Here is a 19,232-nt window from a genome sequence, read left to right as displayed (position 1 = left end):
ACGATCTGGTCCTGCAGGCCGAGCTGTTCTACGACCTTCAATCTGATGATGTTGGCCGAGCTACCTGGATCGATTAACACACACTTAATTTTAGTTTTATTCAAGAGCATGGATATTACCAATGCATCGTTATGAGGTTGGATGACTCCTTCTGCATCTTCATCATCGAAGGACAAAGTCCCTATGGGTGCGTAATCTTGACTTCGAGATCGCTTTTCCCTCACAATCGATGTTTTAGTGCGTTTAAGCACTAGTCCCTGAGGGGTATCGGCGCCGCCGATGATCATATGAATTACGTGCTGCGATTCTTCTTACTCGTTTTGCTTGCCGAAATCCCTATTTTTAAAATGGTTCTTTGCCCTATCACTCAAAAATTCCTGAAGGTGCCCTCTATTAAATAAGCGGGCTACTTCCTCTCTTAGTTGCCTGCAATATTCGGTTCTGTGGCCATGAGTGCCATGATATTCGCATATTTGATTGGGATTCCTTTGGGCAGGATCGGTCTGCATGGGTCGAGGCCATTTAGTATCTTTGATGCGTCTGATAGCCGACATGATAGCGGATGCACCAACGCTGAAGTTATACTTTGATAACTGAGGTGCTTCTACAGGATCAACATATTTATCAAAGCCGCTCTTGCTCATAAGTCCCCGAGAATTTTTCCCTCGATCAATCCTTCGATTGTTCCGAACTGTATTACGTGTTGAACCGTTGTTCATACGATCTGCGACATACGGTTGATATCGGTCTCTGTTCGACCTTTGTTCTATGTCGATCTCCTTTTGGTTTTAGTAGCTATCCTGTTCTGATGCACGGGTCCATACGGAGCTCCCAACTGGTCATTTTCTACCCTAATTTTTGATTGATATCGGTTGTGTATATCTGCCCAAGTTATTTCTGGATACTCGATCAAATTTTGCTTCAGCCGACGTGATGCTGTCGAACTTAACTCATTCAACCCTTGGGTGAAAGCTTGTACGACCCAATCGTCAGTGACCGGTGGCAATTCCATGCGTTCCATTTGAAATCGGGATACGAATTCCCTCAGCATTTCATTACCCCTTTGCTTTACTTTAAAGAGGTCTGATTTCCTTGTTGCAACCTTTATGGCACCAGTATGTGCCTTTACGAACGAATCTGCTAACATGGCAAAAGAATCGATGGAATTTGGCGGTAAATTGTGATACCAGATCATTGCTCCTTTCGAGAGGGTCTCCCCGAACATTTTTAACAATACGGATTCGATCTCATCGTCCTCCAAATCGTTACCTTTGATGGCATGTGTAAGAGGTGACGTGTTCGTTAGGATCGGTCGTACCATTATATTTGGGAATTTCGGGCATACAGAATTTTTTAGGGATTGGTTTTGGGGCCGCACTCGAGGGAAAAGGTTTTTGTATGAATTTTTTCGAATCAAGCCCTTTTATCATTGGGGGAGCCCCCGGGATTTGATCGACCCTGGCATTGTATGTTTCCACTCTCTTGTCGTTGGCTTCAACTCGTTTTGTAAGTTCCTCGAGCAATTTAGTAATTTTGGGAGTGGTCCCCGATTCTTGATCGTTTGATTTCACTATGGCGGGCTCCGTTCTGGGGGTGATTTCTCGAAGCGGATTGTGATCCGGCCTGCTTTGTATATGAGTTTGACTCTGTAACTAGACTATCGCTACTTGTTGGGCTTGTAGCATCTCGAAGATCATACGTAAGCTGGCTCTGATTTCCCCCGCGTTACGGGTGCCTCGGGCTACGGATCGAGTACTGCCCTGAATGCTTTTTTTCGGTTAAGACCGCTGATTCGCCTCTAGAGTTATTTGTGAATTGACATCCAATGGTACTTCGACTCGAATTTCGGGTACTTCGATTCGAGCCTCAGTGCCATCGTCAAGTGGCCTTCCATCCCGGGGTGCCAAGTTGTTGGTTTCATCTTGAAGGCCGACTTCGTGGCCGATAGGCAAAGCCATTGCTTATTTTAAGTTGTAAACTGATGTGTACTGCATATTTATATCAAACAATCATTGTTATCCTTAGCCCCACGGTGGGCGCCAAACTATTTATCCGAAAAAATCAGATAACGTTAAATTTATGTATGGTTCTAAGGATACGTGATACCCTTTGATACAAGATAGCAATACGAGTATTCTTGACTATGAGAATGAAAATAATGAACAGAAAGAATACGTAAGATGAAGTAAAATAAAGACAAGGAAAAATCTTTGTATATGAGAAAAGATCTTTTGTTCTAGTTATTTTGTGTGTCCATAGCTTACAAGGATCCCCCTCTTTTATAATAGAGGGTCATTACTTTATTTATAACAAAAAATAATAAAATAAAGTATATAGTGGATGACCCATGATGATTTAGCTCTTCCTCGATTCCCGCCAAGATTCTCTCTCTTGGTGCGGTTATAACGACTCTTGTCTGTGAGCTCGATACTGGCTTGAACTCGTTACTCGGTCGAGCCCTTCGGTCTTGGCTTGAGTTCGACCTTCGGTATGGGCATGACACATTTCCGACCTCGAAGCAATGCCTTGCGGATTGATTTGGTCACGGGCTCGATAAGATTATCGAGCCGACTTCGGACTCGAGGCTCGTTTGTACTGTCTTCGGAGCTCACTCCCAAAATTCCACTCCGGTTTCTTGCCATTCGAACTCGATCGAACGTAGGGAGGCCGAAATCTATTTCGACCGTATATAATCATTAAAGGGAGAAATGTTTTGTGAACAAGAAACACACTTTCTTTAAATATTTGGACTGAAATATTACTTGCTTTTTGCTATTCCGAAGCGTAAAATAATTTATAATATTTAGAAGAAAAAAATGAGAAAAATATATATGATTTTGCAAATAAATTGTGTTACTATAAGTTTTCTTATGTTGATATAAACATTACAAGTAGAATAGGAACAATAACTTAGAAGAGAATTTAATGGCATCCTTCCAAAACAAGGTGCTTCTGAATTCTGAATCATGGCTCCATCCCAAATCACTTTACTTGCTATCCTTGTAAATCTGTCTATTATTACTACTTTATATTACTGTCTTTAACATCCATAGATGAGCAAGAAAAGCAAGCAACAATCCAATCTATTTTTGAATGGAAGTAATCCAAGAAACCCATATTTTACAGGTAAATCACCGACAAAAACAAGAGATCTTCCTTTGAATATTACTATTATTACTTTATTACTTTACTTTACTACTATTATAGAAGCCGCTAAGGAGAGGAGCTTGGGGTAGTAGGAGTATTATGGGAATTGCAATTGTTTTGGTTTTCTAGGGTCAACATGTGGGCTTCAGCTGACATGGAGGGTGTTTTTGGTATTTCAACGAAATTTGTCCTTTAGTTAACGGAAAAAGTGTAAAAATGTCACTCAACTAACAGAAATGATCTATCTATGTCATTCGTTAAAAAATTGGTTCATTCATGCCAATAAGTTATACTTTTGGCTCATTCATGCCACTCAACTAACATAAATGACCTATCTATGCCATCCGTTTAAATGTTGGTCCATTCATGTCACTAACGTTATACTTTTGGCTTATCATTTTAAAAATAAATGATAAAATAACTTATTAAATCTTCGTGGAAAATGTATCGTGGAAAATGTAGACACTGGCATAAATAAGCCAAAAGTATAACGTCAGTGGCATGAATGAACCAACCTTTAAACGAATGGCATAGATAGGCCATTTATGTTAGTTGAGTGGCATGAATGAACCAATTTTTAACGGATGACATAAATAGACCATTTCTGTTAGTTGAGTGGCATGAATGAGCCAAAAGTATAACTTAGTGGCATGAATGAACCAATTTTTTAACGGATGACATAGATAGGTCATTTTTGAGAGTTGAGTGACATTTTTAGACCCTTTCCGCTTAATTAATTTCGAGTTGACTGTTTTAAGGGTTACATTTCTCTTAGCCTGTTTGGCCAAGGTGAGGTTATGCACGGCCCAACAGTATTATATGTGAGCAATTCTTCGACAGTCCTTTACGTTAGCCGACTTATCTTTAGATTACATAAATTCATTAATAAAAGGATGAATTACTACTATAATAGTATTCTTTTTAGATGTGAAGGTTATATATTAATATTTTAATTAAGGTTATAAAAAAATCCCATCATTTGATTGGAAGGTGTAAGATTCGTTATTACTTATTCTCATTTTTTTTGTTGTGCTTTGAGCGCTTGGATTGTCTTAAGACAGTGAAGTTTTATTTTTTTTTCAGTTGTGTATGATCAATAGTTGTGGAGGTTGTATTAACTTTGATAATTCAAGAATTTCCTTAAGCAATGATGATTTCATCCAACCATGTTTATCCAATCCTTTTGTAATTTCTAAAGAACTTAAGGAGCTCCCCTTTTACATAGATTTATTACCAACCTCTCCTGCTACATATGTCTTTATTATCAAATTTGCCTTTCCTTAAGTACAATAAAATCTATATATAGTCATAAATATAATTGTTCACCCAAAAAATCAGATGAAGTTAAATTTATGTATGGTTCTAAGGATACGTAATATCCTTTGATACAAAGATAACAATACAAGTATTTTGACTATGAGAATGAGAATGATGAACAGAAAGAATGAATAGGACGAATTAAGACAAGCACAAGGAGATATCTTTGTCTATAAGAAAAGGTCTGTTGTTTCAATCTGTTGCCCTCCTTTAGCTTACAAGGACCCCCCTTTATAATAGAGGGTCATTACATTATTTATAACAAAATAACAAAATAAAGCATATAGTGGAGAACCCATGATGATTTGTCTCTTCCTCGATTTCCGTCAAGATTCTCTCTCTTGGTGCGGTTGCAACGACTCTTGTCTGTGAGCTCGATACTGGCTCGAACTCGATACTGGCTCGAACCCGTTACTGGGTCGGCTCTTCGGTCTTGGCTTGAGTTCGACCTTTGGAGCGGGCGTGGTGCATTTCCGACCTCGAAGCAATGCCTCGGGCTCGATAAGATTATCGAGCCGACTCCTCGAGCAACCTTTGGACTTGAGGCTCGTTTGTACCGTCTTCAGAGCTTACTCCCAAAATCCTGCTCCGATTTCTTGCCACTCGATCTCGATCGAACGTAGGAAAGCCGAAATCTATTTTGACCGTATACAGATAGTCCCCTCGATTCTCATAAAGGATGTGGTGAGAATCGACATGATCTTTGACAGTTCGATCGGACAACAAGCTGACGTTTTATCAGGGACCGATTATGACATATGTGATAGCTGTCCCATTGATTTAGTCTTTCAAGGTATTTAATGCTTGTCTGATGATGGTCGGCCATTTCTGATATTGAGCCGACATGATGCGAGCCTATAAATAACCCTTCCATCTAACTTTTACCACTTTTACACCTTCACTCTTCCAAATTCTCTTATCTTTTCCCTCTGTTTCATCGCTTTAGAGCCATCTACACCAGAGTTTTAGGTGCCATCAATTTTTCACTTTTCTTTGCCTTTCTTCCTCTCATATCAATGGCTAAAACTTCAAAAACTGTACCTCAGAAGGAAAAAGCTTCTTCTTCATGGCCGTCCGGCGACAAGGCGCCGGTGGAACCGTCCATTCACGACTATGTTCCCGGCCCGTGTACTCTGAAGATTGATTTTAAGGTTGAGAATCCTTCATCCGTTCCGAGTCGATGCGAGCACGTGTCGATGTACATGTGCTCTATAACGGAGGGTCATCTCGAGGCCGTCAGAAAAGACTGCAACTGGGTCCCGAGGTTGTGTTGCAAATTCCATCCCCCGAAGAGAGCGGTATCACTCATGTGGAGGGTTTTTTAAGTGTTTACACTTATCCCTTCACGTTGGGACCCGTCGACCCGGTGATCATTGATTTTTGCAAAAGATATCAGGTCACCCTCGGTCAAATTCATCCCTCTCTATGGCATATAGTGATCTTACTTCGCTTCTTCTCTATCAAAGCCGGAGGGGGGGGTGGATTTTTCTCTGAATCACCTCATACGATTGTATTGGCCTCAAATCTTTCGAGGACTAATCAGATTTCATCGTCAGGCATCGAAGGCTTTGATGTCGAGCATAGACGAAGACAAGGATCGGGGTTGGATGGGTCGTTATATTCGGGTGAGGACCCGTGACCTTATTCCGAAAGAGAAGATGTTGTTCCCCGAGGAATGAAATTTTGACCGTAAGTGTTTCTTGTTTGTTTTTCGTGTCTTTTCCCGATTTTTTTTATGTCTTTATTCGATATTCAGCTGCCCCTTGGATGCCATAAGCGGTACCTGACCTCGAGGATTGGGTTCGGAAGTTAGCCTCGAATTCCTCTTATGCTGAACGCGCTTGGTGTGATTTGGCTAAAGGTAGATAGGAGGCCAAGAACCATGGTAAAGTTTTGCTTCTTGTTTCCTTCAAAGTATTCTTTGTGTTCTATTTGTTACTGATTTTCTTTCATGCGGGTGTAACCAAGGATGCCGCTTTGAGGCCTTCGAGCGGTGAAGAAGAAACCAAGTCCCCGGTCCCGAAACCGGGGAAAGATAAGAAGCGAAGAGATGCCTCTCGGTCAGAGGACCCCAAGCCCAAAACTTAGAGGGTGAGGAGGAAGGCAATTGTCCTTCCGATTGACTTGGTCCAACGACTGAGATAAGAAGAAGAAGAAGATAATGCCTCGGCTTTGGTGATCCGTTCTGCGAAAGCTATCGAGGTTACTAGAGCTCCTGAGCCGATGGCGGCTGTACCGGTCGGGGTCGGTCCTGAAATCCCGAGTCTTGATCGGAGCACCCCGAGTGATTTGCTTGGGGCTATGACAGTGGGTCATTCGCCTTCTCTTCCAACCTTTTCTAAGGAGGCGTTAAAGGAAGCTCGATAATTGAAGACCCCCGATATGGGCGGAGGCTCTAGTGTAGGGGACCCTTTTCGGGATTGCTTCACTGGAGTCGATGATGCTTCCGATATTGGTGACGCTTCTCTTCTTCTAGAGTAGGCCTAAAGTTTCATTACTCGGGTAATGATTTTTCTACGCTTTATTTCTTTGTTCTTTTCCATACTTGACTTGTGTTTTTTCCCTACTATGCAGGCCATTAGTAGGTTTCGAGTCGATCTTAGTCAGTGTGAGGCCGAGCTTCAGAAGGTCTCGGGTGAGAGAGACACCATGCGGCTTCTTTGCAGCCAAAAGGACGAGGCTATAAAGGACCTCCGAGCTGATTTGGCTAAGGTTCATGAAGAAGAGGCCGAACTCGATAAGCAGGTGAGCCTCGTTCTGTTAAAGTATAGGTCTGACTCAACTATGGAAGTTAACCCTTCGTTGTCTCAGCAGCAGCAAAAGGTTGAAAAGATCGGGTTACTTCGGGAAGAAGTTGATCAAATCAAAGCTGAATGTAATCGGTGGAAGGAGGCTATCGACCGCCTGGCTGCAGAAAAAGAAACCATTTTGACCAAATTACTATCAGCCGATGTTCAGCTTCGAAGCGTCAAGCAAAAAGGGGTCGGCTCAAGCTAAGAGGATTGAGGAGCTTGAAACACGTCTTGATGAGGCCAAGGCGGAGGTTGAGTCGTCGAAAGTCATGACGGATAAGTCCATTGCTGTGTATCGGGCTGATGCCGAGGCTGCTCAGATGGAGGCACGGGAGGTGGCGGATACTGCCAACGCTCGATCTCATTGGGTTGCCGAACTTGCTAATTGTAGGTCTCGGAGGGAGACCCTCGAGGAGATACACGCTCGAGGTTTCAACCTTACCGAAGATATAAAAAAGGCTAAAGAGCTCGAAGCTGAAGCTGAAGCCTTGGCTTCTGATGATGATGATGACAGCGGTAGCAAGAGCGGATCCGAGGACGGGGAAGAGCCCGACAGAGAAGCGAACGCCCCTGAGGATGACCAGGAAGCTTAGTTCTTAAGTTTTTTTTTTTATGTTTGTAATCAATTATGTAGACAATTTTGTATATATATACAACTTGATCGACTTGTTTTTATGAAAACTTTAATCAAATTTTGACTTCATAGTCTCTATGATCGATCGATTATTTTTTCAGACTTGAAGTGATGTAGCCCTTAGGCTTGCTAGTTGAGTCAATGATTCGAACTTGAAGAAATATAACCCGTAGGCATGATGGTCGAGTGAGTGCTCGCTCAAACTTAAAATGAAAGAGACTTATAGGCTTATTAGCCGTCAAGTGAATGATTCGAACTTGACGTAATATAGACCGTGGGCGTAATGGTTGAGCAAATGTTTCTAGTTTGAAGTAATGTAGCCCGTAGGCATAATGGTCGAGTGAGTGCTTGCTCGAACTCGAAATGAAAGTAGCCCGTAGGCCTATTAGTCGAGTGAATATTTCGAACTCGGAGTAATGTAGACCGTAGGCGTAATGGTCGAGTGAGTGCTTGCTCAAACTCGAAATCAAAGTAGCCCGTAGGCTTATTAGTCGAGTGAATGTTTCGAACTCGAAGTAATGTAGCCCGTAGGCATAATAGTTGAGCGAATGTTTCTAGTTTGAAGTAATATAGCCCGTAGGCGTAATGGTCGAGTGAGTGCTTGCTCGAACTCGAAATGAAAGTAGCCCGTAGGCTTATTAGTCGAGTGAATGTTTCAAACTCGGAGTAATGTAGCCCGTAGGCGTAATGGTCGAGTGAGTACTTGCTCGAACTCGAAATCAAAGTAGCCCGTAGGCTTATTAGTTGAGTGAATGTAGCCCGTAGGCGTAATGGTCGAGTGAATGCTTGCTCGAACTCGAAATGAAAGTAGCCCGTAGGCTTATTAGTCGAGTGAATGTTTCGAACTCGAAGTAACATAGCCCGTAACCGTAATGGTCGAGTGAGTTCTTGCTCGAACTCGAAATGAAAGTAGCCCGTAAGTTTATTAGTCGAGTGAATGTTTCAAACTCGAAGTAATATAGCCCGTAGGCGTAATGGTTGAGTGAGTGCTTGCTCGAATTCGAAATAGAAGTAGCCCGTAGGCTTATTAGTCGAGTGAATGTTTTGGACTCGAAGTAATGTAGCCCGTAGGCGTAATGGTCGAGTGAGTGCTTGCTCAAACTCGAAATGAAAGTAGCCCGTAGGCTTATTAGTCGTCGAGTTTATCTTAATTCTTATTGTATAGTAAATCTCAAAATAGAGGAATTTTCTTGGACGTTGGTAAAGATGAGGACTTTCCTTGCAAGTCATTATACATGTGTTTTGCACCTGGGTTCGGGTCAATCTACATGAGCATGGTTCGTTTCGACCATTTGGATCTTACAATTATTCCTATTGGAACCATGTTGTTGTGAAATAACTTTCTTGCATCTGAACTCGATGTATTTGATCTGAAATCGATGTATTTGAGTGCCTAATGACCCCCCAGTATTTGAGGTCAATTGTAAAGAGGCCTCAGATATTGTTGTAAGTGCAGCACGATCAATGGTTGCCTCATTAAAAACTTTGCCGAAAAACCCATTTGGGATAAAATCTGTCTAAGGGAAAAAGAGTGCAACGCGTGCTTTCAAGCGAAAGATCCATCTTAGCTCTTGTTCGGACTTCTGCAGGGGTCAGTTTTGAAATGTAAATGAATATGGAAAGGTCGTACCTTAGCAGTAGTACCATTTTAGATATGATACATTCCAGCTGCTTGATAGCTGTTTGCCGTTTATAATGCCGAGCCTGTACGATCCCTTTCCGACGTTCTCGAGCATCTGATATGGTCCTTCCCAATTTGGTCCTTGTTTTACTTCGTTCGGATTTCTGGTATTGATGGTGACTTTTCTTAACACTAAGTCCCCGGGCTTGAAATGGCGGAGCTTGGTTCTTCGATTATAATATCTTTCGATTCACTGCTTTTGGGCGGCCAATTGGACGAGAGCAGCTTCTCGTCTTTCGTTTGATAATTCGAGGCTGGTATTCATAGCCTCGTTATTTGATTCTTCCATCGTGAATCGAAATTTAGGACTGGGTTCACCGACTTCGACTGGTATCAATGCTTCGGACCCATATATTAAGGAGAATTGGTTCGCCCCCGTACTGGATTTTGACGTTGTCCGATATGCCCAAAGGACTTCGGGTAGGATTTCTCTCCATTTTCCTTTAGCGTCGTTCAACCTCTTCTTTAGGTTTTGAATGATAGTTTTGTTCGTTGATTCAACCTGTCCGTTCCCACTGGGGTGGTATGGTGTTGATAGTATCCTTCTTATTTTGTGATCTTCGAAGAATTTTGTTACTTTGCAACGAATTGTTTTCCATTGTCACATACTATTTCGGCAGGTATCCCGAATCGGCATACGATATGATCCCAAATAAAGTCTATAACTTCTTTCTCTCTTATTTTCTCGAACGCCTGCGCTTCAACCCATTTAGAAAAATAGTCAGTCATAAATAAAATAAATTTGGCTTTACCTGGGGTCGATGACAGAGGGCCGACGATATCCATTCCCCATTTCATGAACGACCATGGGGATAGTATTGAGTGAAGTTGCTCTCCGGGTTGATGGATCATTGGCGCAAACCTTTGACATTTGTCACATTTATGAACAAATTCTCTCGCATCTTTGCCCATATCGATCCAATAATACCCTGCTCTGATTATTTTTCGAACTATTGTATCGGCACCAGAGTGATTCCCACAAGTTCCCTCGTACACTTCCCGTAGGATGTAATCAGTACCTCCCGGACCCAAGCATACTGCCAACGGTCCATCGAATGTCCTTCGATATAGCGTTCCATCCGAAGCCAACGTGAATCGAGCAGCTTTAGTCCGTAGGGCCCTAGAATATTTAAGGTCCGATGGGAGCTTTCCGCTCTTTAAGTATTCAATATACTTATTTCTCCGATCCCAGGTTAAGCTTGTAGAATTTATCTCGGTGTGACCTTCTTCGATTACCGATCTCGAAAGTTGAATGACAGTCCCCGAGCTCAAGTCATCTTCCTCGACCAACGATCCCAAATTTTCAAGTGCATCGACCTCATTGTTTTGTTCTCGTGGAACATGCCGTAAAGTCCATTGTTTGAAATGGTGCAAAGTGACAAGCAGTTTGTCTAAATACCTTTGCATTCTACCTTCTCAAACTTCGAAGGTTTTGTTTACTTGACTCACCACCAGCAAAGAGTTACATTTGGCTTCAATGACTTCTGCTCCCAAGTTTTTAGCTAGCTCGAGACCTGCAATCATGGATTCATACTCGTCCTCGTTGTTAGTCAACCTGGTAGTTTAAATAGATTGCCTAATAGTGTTGCCCGAGTGTGGTTTCAAAACTATGCCTAGTCCGGACCCCTTTACGTTCGAAGTTCCGTTTGTAAAAAGGGTCCATACCCCCGATGATGTACCCGATTTCAATAGGAGTTCTTTTTCGACTTCGGGTACGGGGGTTGGCGTGAAATCGGCCACAAAGTCTACTAAAATTTGAGACTTGATGGCCGTGCAGGGTTAATATTCGATATCATACCCACTGAGTTTGATGGCCCATTTGGCCAATCAGCATGATAGTTCGGGCTTGTGCAATATATTACGAAGTGGGTAGTTGGTTAATACGTATATGCGGTGACATTGAAAGTACGGTCTTAATTTTCTAGAGGCGCTTATCAGTGCAAGCGCCAATTTTTCTAGGTGTGGATACCTGGTTTCCGCTTCTCCTAAGGTCCGACTTATATAATAAATGGGAAATTGTGTACCTTGCTCTTCTCGAACTAGGACACTGCTTACGGCGACTTCCGATACTGCCAAGTACAAGCAAAGTTTTTCGTCTGTTTTTGGAGTGTGAAGTAGTGGTGGGCTCGATAGAGGTGGGCTCGATAGATATCGTTTTAGTTCCTCTAATGCTTGTTGGCATTCCGGTGTCCAAGCGAAATCGTTCTTCTTTTTGAGTAGAGAGAAAAATTTGTGACTTCTATCTGATGATCTCGAAATGAATCGGCCTAAGGCTGCAATCCATCCCGTTAGCTTTTGTACAACTTCCACGATGTCCACGATGGCGATGTCTTCGATGGCCTTGATTTTTTCGGGGTTAATCTCGATTCCCCGATTTGACACCATGAAGCTAAGGAACTTTCCCGAGCCGACCCCAAAAGCATATTTTTCAGGGTTGAGCTTCATGTTGTATTTCCTCAAAATCTCGAACGTTTCCTGCAAATGGGTCAAATGGTCCTCTGTGCGCAGGGACTTAACTAGCACGTCATCAATATAAACTTTCATTGATATACCTATTTGTTTTTCGAACATTTTATTTACTAGGCGTTGGTAAGTAGCCCCTGCATTCTTTAGTCCGAAGGGCATCACATTATAACAATATGTTCCATATTTGGTGACAAACGAAGTCTTTTCCTTGTCCTCCGGGTTCATCTGGATTTGATTATACCCGGAATAGGCATCGAGAAAAGTGAGGATCTCGTGGCCAGCCGTGGCATCTATCATGCGATCGATATTGGGCAGCGGAAAGGAATCTTTGGGGCATGCTTGGTTCAAATCCTTATAGTCCACACACATTCTATGTTTGCTCCCTTTTTTAGGCACTACAACTACATTGGCTAACCATTTGGGATATTTCACCTCCCGAATGGACCCTATCTTGAGAAGTTTGGTTACCTCGTCCTTTATGAATGCGTGCTTTTCCTCGAACTGGGGTCTTCTTTTTTGCTTCACCGGTCTGAACCTAGGGTCCAAGCTTAACCGATGCATCGTTATGTCCGGTGGGATCCCTGTTATATCTAAATGGGACCATGCAAAATAATCAATGTTATCGATAAGAAATCAGACAAGTTTCTTCCTGAGTTCGGGGCTCAACCCCATTCCCATGTATACCTTTCGTTCGGACCAATGCTCGATTAGTATGACTTGCTCCAGTTCCTCAATTGTTGATTTGGTGGCGTCGGAATCATCGGGGATCACGAAGGATCGAGGGATCCTCTGATCATCATCTTCTTCGATCTTCTGGTTATCTGGCTGGGTTGAAACCGACATCTGTGATTGCTATTTGGTGTTCCATTCTCCTTCTGAGCCCGATCCCTTTATCGGCGAAGGCGAGGATATTGATTTCGCTTCCTCGACGGCGAACATTTCTTTTGCAGCTAGTTGTTCTCCGTATACTGTTTTGACACCTCTCGATGTTGGAAATTTGAGGACCTGGTGTAGGGTCGAAGGTACAGCTCTCATGTTGTGGATCCATGGCCTTCCAAAAAGGGTGTTGTATCTCATATCGCCTTCGATCACGTAAAACTTTATTTCCTGGATGGTTCCGGCCACGTTTATTGGTAGGATTATCTCGCCTTTGGTGGTTTTACATGCCATATTGAATCCGTTTAGAACCAGAATCGCGGGTACGATCTGGTCCTGCAGACCGAGCTGTTCCACGACCTTCAATCTGATGATGTTGGCTGAGCTACCTGGATCGATTAACGCATGCCTAATTTTAGTTTTATTCACGAGTACAGATATTACCAGTGCATCGTTGTGAGGTTGGATGACTTCTTCTGCATCTTCATCATCGAAGGACAAAGTCCCTACGGGTGCATAATCTTGAGTCCGAGATCGCTTTTCTCTCACAATCGATGTTTTAGTGCATTTAAGCACTAGTCCCTGAGGGGTATCGACACCACCGATGATTATGTGAATGACGTGCTGCAGTTCCTCTTGCTTGTTTTGCTTGCCGAAATCCCTATTTTTAAAGTGATTCTTCGCCCTATCACTCAGAAATTCCCGAATGTTCCATTTGTTAAATAAGCGGGCTACTTCCTCTCTTAATTGCCTGCAATCTTCCGTTCTGTGGCCATGGGTGCCATGATATTCTCACATTTGATTGGGATTCTTTTGGGCAGGATCGGTCTGCATGGGTCGAGGCCATTTAGTGTCTTTGATGCGTCCGATAGCCGACACGATGGCAGATGCATCAATGCTGAAGTTATACTCTAATAATCGAGGTGCTTCTATAGGATCAGAATATTTATCATAGCCGCTCTTGCTCATAAGTCCCCGAGAAATTTGCCCTCGATCAATCCTTCGATTGTTCCGAACTGTATTGCGTGCTGAACCATTGTTTATCCAATCTGCGACGTACAGTTGGTATCGATCTCTGTTCGACCTTTGTTCTCTGTCGATCTCCCTTTGGCTTTTAGTAGCTGTCCTGCTCTGATGCACGGGTCCATACAGAGCTCCCAACTGATCATCCTTGACCCTAATTTTTGATTGATATCGGTTGTGTATATCTGCCCAAGTTATTGCTAGATACTCGATCAAATTTTATTTCAGCCGACGTGATGCTGTCGAACTTAGTTCGTTCAACCCTTGGGTGAAAGCTTGTACGGCCCAATCGTCTGTGACCGGTGGCAATTCCATGCGTTCCAATTGAAATCGTGATACAAATTCCCTCAGCATTTCATTACCCATTTGCTTTACTTTGAAGATGTCTGATTTCCTTGTTGCAACCTTTATGGCACCACCATGTGCCTTTACGAACGAATCTGCTAACATGGCAAAAGAATCGATGAAATTTGGTGGTAAATTGTGATACCAGATCATTGCTCCCTTCGAGAGGGTCTCCCCGAACTTTTTCGACAACACAGATTCGATCTCATCGTCCTCCAAATCGTTACCTTTGATGGCACATGTGTAAGAGGTGACATGTTCGTTAGGATCGGTCGTACCGTTATATTTGGGAATTTCGGGCATACGGAATTTCTTGGGGATTGGTTTTGGGGCCGTACTCGAGGGAAAAGGCTTTTGTATGAATTTTTTTGAATCAATCCCTTTTATCATTATATGTTTCCACTCTCTTGTCGTTGGTTTCGACTCGTTTTGTGAGTTCCTCGAGCAATTTAGTAATTTCGGGAGTGGTCCCCGATTCTTGCTCGTTTGATTTCACTACGGCGGGCTCCGTTCTAGGGGTGATTTCTCGAAGCGGATTGGAATACGGCCTACTCTGTATATGAGTTTGGCTCTGTAACTGAGCTATCGCTACTTTTTGGGCTTGTAGCATCTCGAAGATCATGCGCAAGCTGGCCCCGATTTCCCCCGCATTATGGGTGTCTCGGGCTACGGATCGAGTACCGCCCTAAATGCTTCTTTCCGGTTCAGAATGCTGATGCGCCTCTAGAGCTATTTGTGAATTGACATCCAATGGTACTTCGGCTCGAATTTCGAGTGCTTCGATTCGAGCCTCAGTGCCATCATCGAGTGGCCTTCCGGCCCCGGGTGCCAAGTTGTTGGTTTTATTTTGAAGGCCGGTTTCGTGGTCGATGGGTAAAGCCATTGCTGATTTGAAGTTGTAAGCTGGTGTGTACTGTAGATTTATATCAAACAATCACTGTTATCCTTAGCCTCACGGTGGGCGCCAAACTGTTTACCTGAAAAATCAGATAAAGTTAAATTTATGTATTGTCACGACCCAATTTCACCTATAGGTCGTGATGGCGCCCAACACTACAGCTAGGCAAGCCAACTAATAAGTCATACGTACATTGGTTAAACTTTTATTCCAAAAAAATAATAAAATACCAACTTCTACCAATGTGTGTGTGCAAGACCCGGTGTCACAAGTGCATGAGCATCTAGTAGATTATACAAAACTCCAAATATGTCTGACATGAAATAGACAGAATATAAATATAAGAAGAGACACTGGTAGCTGCAAAACGGCTCAGAAAGGCAGCTCACCACTATGCCTCGGGATGACGTGGGTATGTGATGATAGGTCCTCCACTAGCACCTGTCTCAGATCCTGCACAAAAAAAAGTGCAGCAAGTGTAGTATGAGTACGTAAACAACGTGTACCCAGTAAGTTTCAAGCCTAATCTCGAAGTGGTAGAGACGAGATGGCCGACTTTGACACTCACTATGGGTCAATAATAATAACTGAAATATATCTAGAATATTTAAATCAACATGATTTACAGAATTTACAATAATTTATTTAATCAGCAGAGATAATCAAATTCCTTCAAATGTAACAATTCTCAATATATTAATTAAATTCCTTCAATTCAGAAAAATTCCAATTTATCAATTTAAATCTCATTTACAGGAGTAACAATTAATTCCATAAACAAGCAAGAATAATAATTCATTAAATTCCAAGGATTTTTTCAGTTTATTAATTAGCTTCTCAAGCTGAAATAAATTATTAAAGTATCGTGTAATTATTATTATTAAGCACGATTTCTGCCGAGGACGTACGACCCGATCCAGAGTGTCGTGTACACTGCCGAGGAACATGCGACGCGATTCATAGATGCATCTATCCTGCAGAGGCATTCGGCCCGCTCAACTAGAAAGGAGGACATTTTCTTATGTGCCTCCGGAAGGACAGTATGTTTATTATAAGATAAATTTGGGAGGAGAACAATTTCTTTTGACAATTAATTAATTAAAATAGAAAATCAAACCTATGAGATTTCCATCCTTTAGTATATTTATCTAATAATTCACAATATATTCATATATATCAATTAATATTAATTAATCAAAGAATACAATTTACAAGTAATACATGCTTTGAGTCCTAAACTACCCGGACTTTAGCAATAATAGTAGCTACGTACGGACTCTCGTCATCTCGTGCGTACGTAGCCCCCACAATTAGCAATAATTATTTAATCTTAATCACCTATGAGGTAATTTCTCCCTCACAAGATTAGACAAGAGACTTACCTCGTCTTGCTCTAATTTAATCCACAATTTTTCCTTTTCCACGATTATCCAACTCTGTCTGGCTCGAATCTAGCCAAAATAATTCGATACAATCACTAAAAATTATAGGAAATAAATTCTATAAGGAAATACTATATTTTTAATAAAAATCCCGAAATTAATTAAAAATTTGTCCGCGGGGCCCACATCTCGGAATCTAGCGAAAGTTATGAAATCCGACAACCCATTCAATTATGAGTCCAACCATACCAGTTTCACTCAAATCCGACTCCGAATCGATACCGAAATCTCAAAAATTCGTTTCTATGAGATTTCTAAACTTTTCCAAATTTAAATCTCAAAACACTAATTAAATTGTGAAAACAATGATATATTTATGTTCATAGACCAAATCCAAGTTAGAATCACTTACCCCAATGTTTTTCCCTTGAAAATCTTCCAAAAGTCGTCTCTGCTCAAGCTCAAGTTCGTAAAAAATGGCTAATGGGACGAATGCCCTCTTTTTATAAAACTGCCCAGCAGCCTTCGGAACTGGTCCTCGAACTGGGCCTCGATCGCAGCATCGAACATGTGCCTTCAATCAGGGCATCGAGGTTGGGCCTTCGATCAGGGCATCGAGCTTGGGTCTCGATCCTAACCCTCGAGCCATACCTTCGATCATGCCCTCGAGCCTTGTTTTCGATCGCGGCTTCGATCACAGGCTCGAGCCTGGACCTCGGTCATGGCCTCGATCAGGGTATCAAGGTTGGGCCTTCGATCATAGCCTCAATCATGGCATCGAGCTTGAGCCTTCGATTGTGACCCTCGATCTTGGGTCTCGATCCTGCCCCTCGAGCCTTGCCTTCGATTATGCCCTCGAGCCTTGCTTTCGATCGAGGCTTCCATACTGAGCCTCGTCCCTGGCTTCGACTCAGGCCTCGATCGTGGGCTCGGTATCTGGTCTTCGATCTGGAGCTCGATCACAGCCCAGAATATGCAGCAGAAGAGAAAATTGTAGCAGCTTTTTAAGTCCAACTTTTAATCCGTTAACCATCCGAAACTCACCCGAGGGCCTCGGGACCTCAACCAAATATACCAACAAGTCCTAAAACATCATACAAACTTATTTGAAACCTCAAATCACATAAAACAACGTTAAAATTACGAATCATGCTCCAATTCAAGCTTAATGAAACTTAGAATTTTCAACTTCTACATTCGATGTCGAAACCCATCAAATCAACTCCGATTGACCTCAAATTTTACACACAAATCATAAATTATATAATGGAGCTATGAAAATTTTCGGAATCGGATTCCGACTCCGGTATCAAAAAGTCAACTCCCCGGTCAAACTTTCAAACTTTAAATTTCTATTTTAGCCATTTCAAGCCTAATTTCACTATGGACTTCCAAATAAAATTACGATCACGCCCCTAAGTCCAAAATCACCATACGGAGCTGTTGGAATCATCAAAATTCTATTCCGGGGTCGTTTTCTCAAAATGTTGACCGAAGTCAAACTTAGCACTTTAAGGCCAACTTAAGGAACCAAGTGTTCCGGTTTCACCTCAAACACTTTCAAATCCCGAACCAACCATCCCCGCAAGTTATAAATCATTACAAGCACCTACGGAAAGTTTTATTTTAGGAAACGGGGTTCTAAAAGTTAAAATGATCGGTTGGGTTATTACATGTATGGTTCTAAGGATACGTAATATCCTTTGATATAAATATAACAATACAAGTATTTTAACTATGAGAACTAGAATGATGAACATAAAGAATGAATAGGACGAAGTAAGACAAGCACAAGGAGATATCTTTGTCTATAAGAAAAGGTCTGTTGTTTCAATCTGTTGCCCTCCTTTAGCTTACAAGGATCCCCCCCTTCATAAAGAGGGTCATTACATTATTTATAATAAAATAATAAAATAAAGCATATAGTGGAGAACCCATGATGATTTATCTCTTCCTCGATTCCCGCCAAAATTCTCTCTCTTGGTGCGGTTACAATAACTCTTGTCTGTGAGCTCGATATTGGCTTGAACTCGATACTGGATCGAACTTGATACTGGCTCGAACCCGTTACTGGGTCGGCTCTTCGGTCTTGGCTTGAGTTCGACCTTCGGGGCGGGCGTGGTGCATTTCCGACCTCGAAGCAACGCCTCGGGTTCGATAAAATTATCGAGCCGACTCCTTGAGCAGCCTTTGGACTCGAGGCTCGTTTGTACCGTCTTCGAAGCTTACTCCCAAAATCCTACTCCAGTTTCTTGCCACTCGATCTCGATCGAACGTAGGAAAGCCGAAATCTATTTTGACCGTATACAATAATAAAGCACGTTCCAAAATAATTTATTTTGTATATTATATATAATATTAATATTTTAATAAATAAATAATATTTCTAATTCATAAATTACTTATTGATGCAACACTGAAAGCAACATAGTATCAAAATTATAAAAAACGTAAAAATGCGAAATATGAAGAACAATTATGTATATAGTGTGTGTTATTATGGAATAAATTCTTATTTGGCACTTTCAATCCTAGTTCATATATATATATATATATATATATATATATATATATATATATATATATATTATTATTATAAAAGTATGAATACAATGTCGGTTTACAAAAATAACCTTATAATATTAAGCATGATAACTTATATTAAAAGGAT

The 19,232-nt window shown here is 41.7% G+C and overlaps 1 protein-coding gene across 1 annotated transcript; it reads left to right on the top strand.

Annotated features, from left to right (window-relative positions):
- The first annotated feature begins 7,525 nt into the window (after positions 1-7,525).
- Positions 7,526-7,849, top strand: LOC138894503 (uncharacterized). The gene has a single exon (XM_070179203.1). The coding sequence runs from the start codon at positions 7,526-7,528 to the stop codon at positions 7,847-7,849; it is 324 nt and encodes a 107-aa protein (XP_070035304.1).
- The last annotated feature ends 11,383 nt before the right edge of the window (positions 7,850-19,232 follow it).

Source organism: Nicotiana tomentosiformis, chromosome 6 (genome assembly GCF_000390325.3).
Source record: "Nicotiana tomentosiformis chromosome 6, ASM39032v3, whole genome shotgun sequence".
Classification (NCBI taxonomy): domain Eukaryota; kingdom Viridiplantae; phylum Streptophyta; class Magnoliopsida; order Solanales; family Solanaceae; genus Nicotiana; species Nicotiana tomentosiformis.
The sequence above is the reverse complement of the archived record's forward strand: the minus strand, read 5'-3'. Positions and strand labels throughout refer to the sequence as shown.

Excerpts from the sequence above, each read along its gene's own strand:
- LOC138894503 (XM_070179203.1), top strand. The coding sequence starts at position 7,526 with ATGACGGATAAGTCCATTGCTGTGTATCGGGCTGATGCCGAGGCTGCT.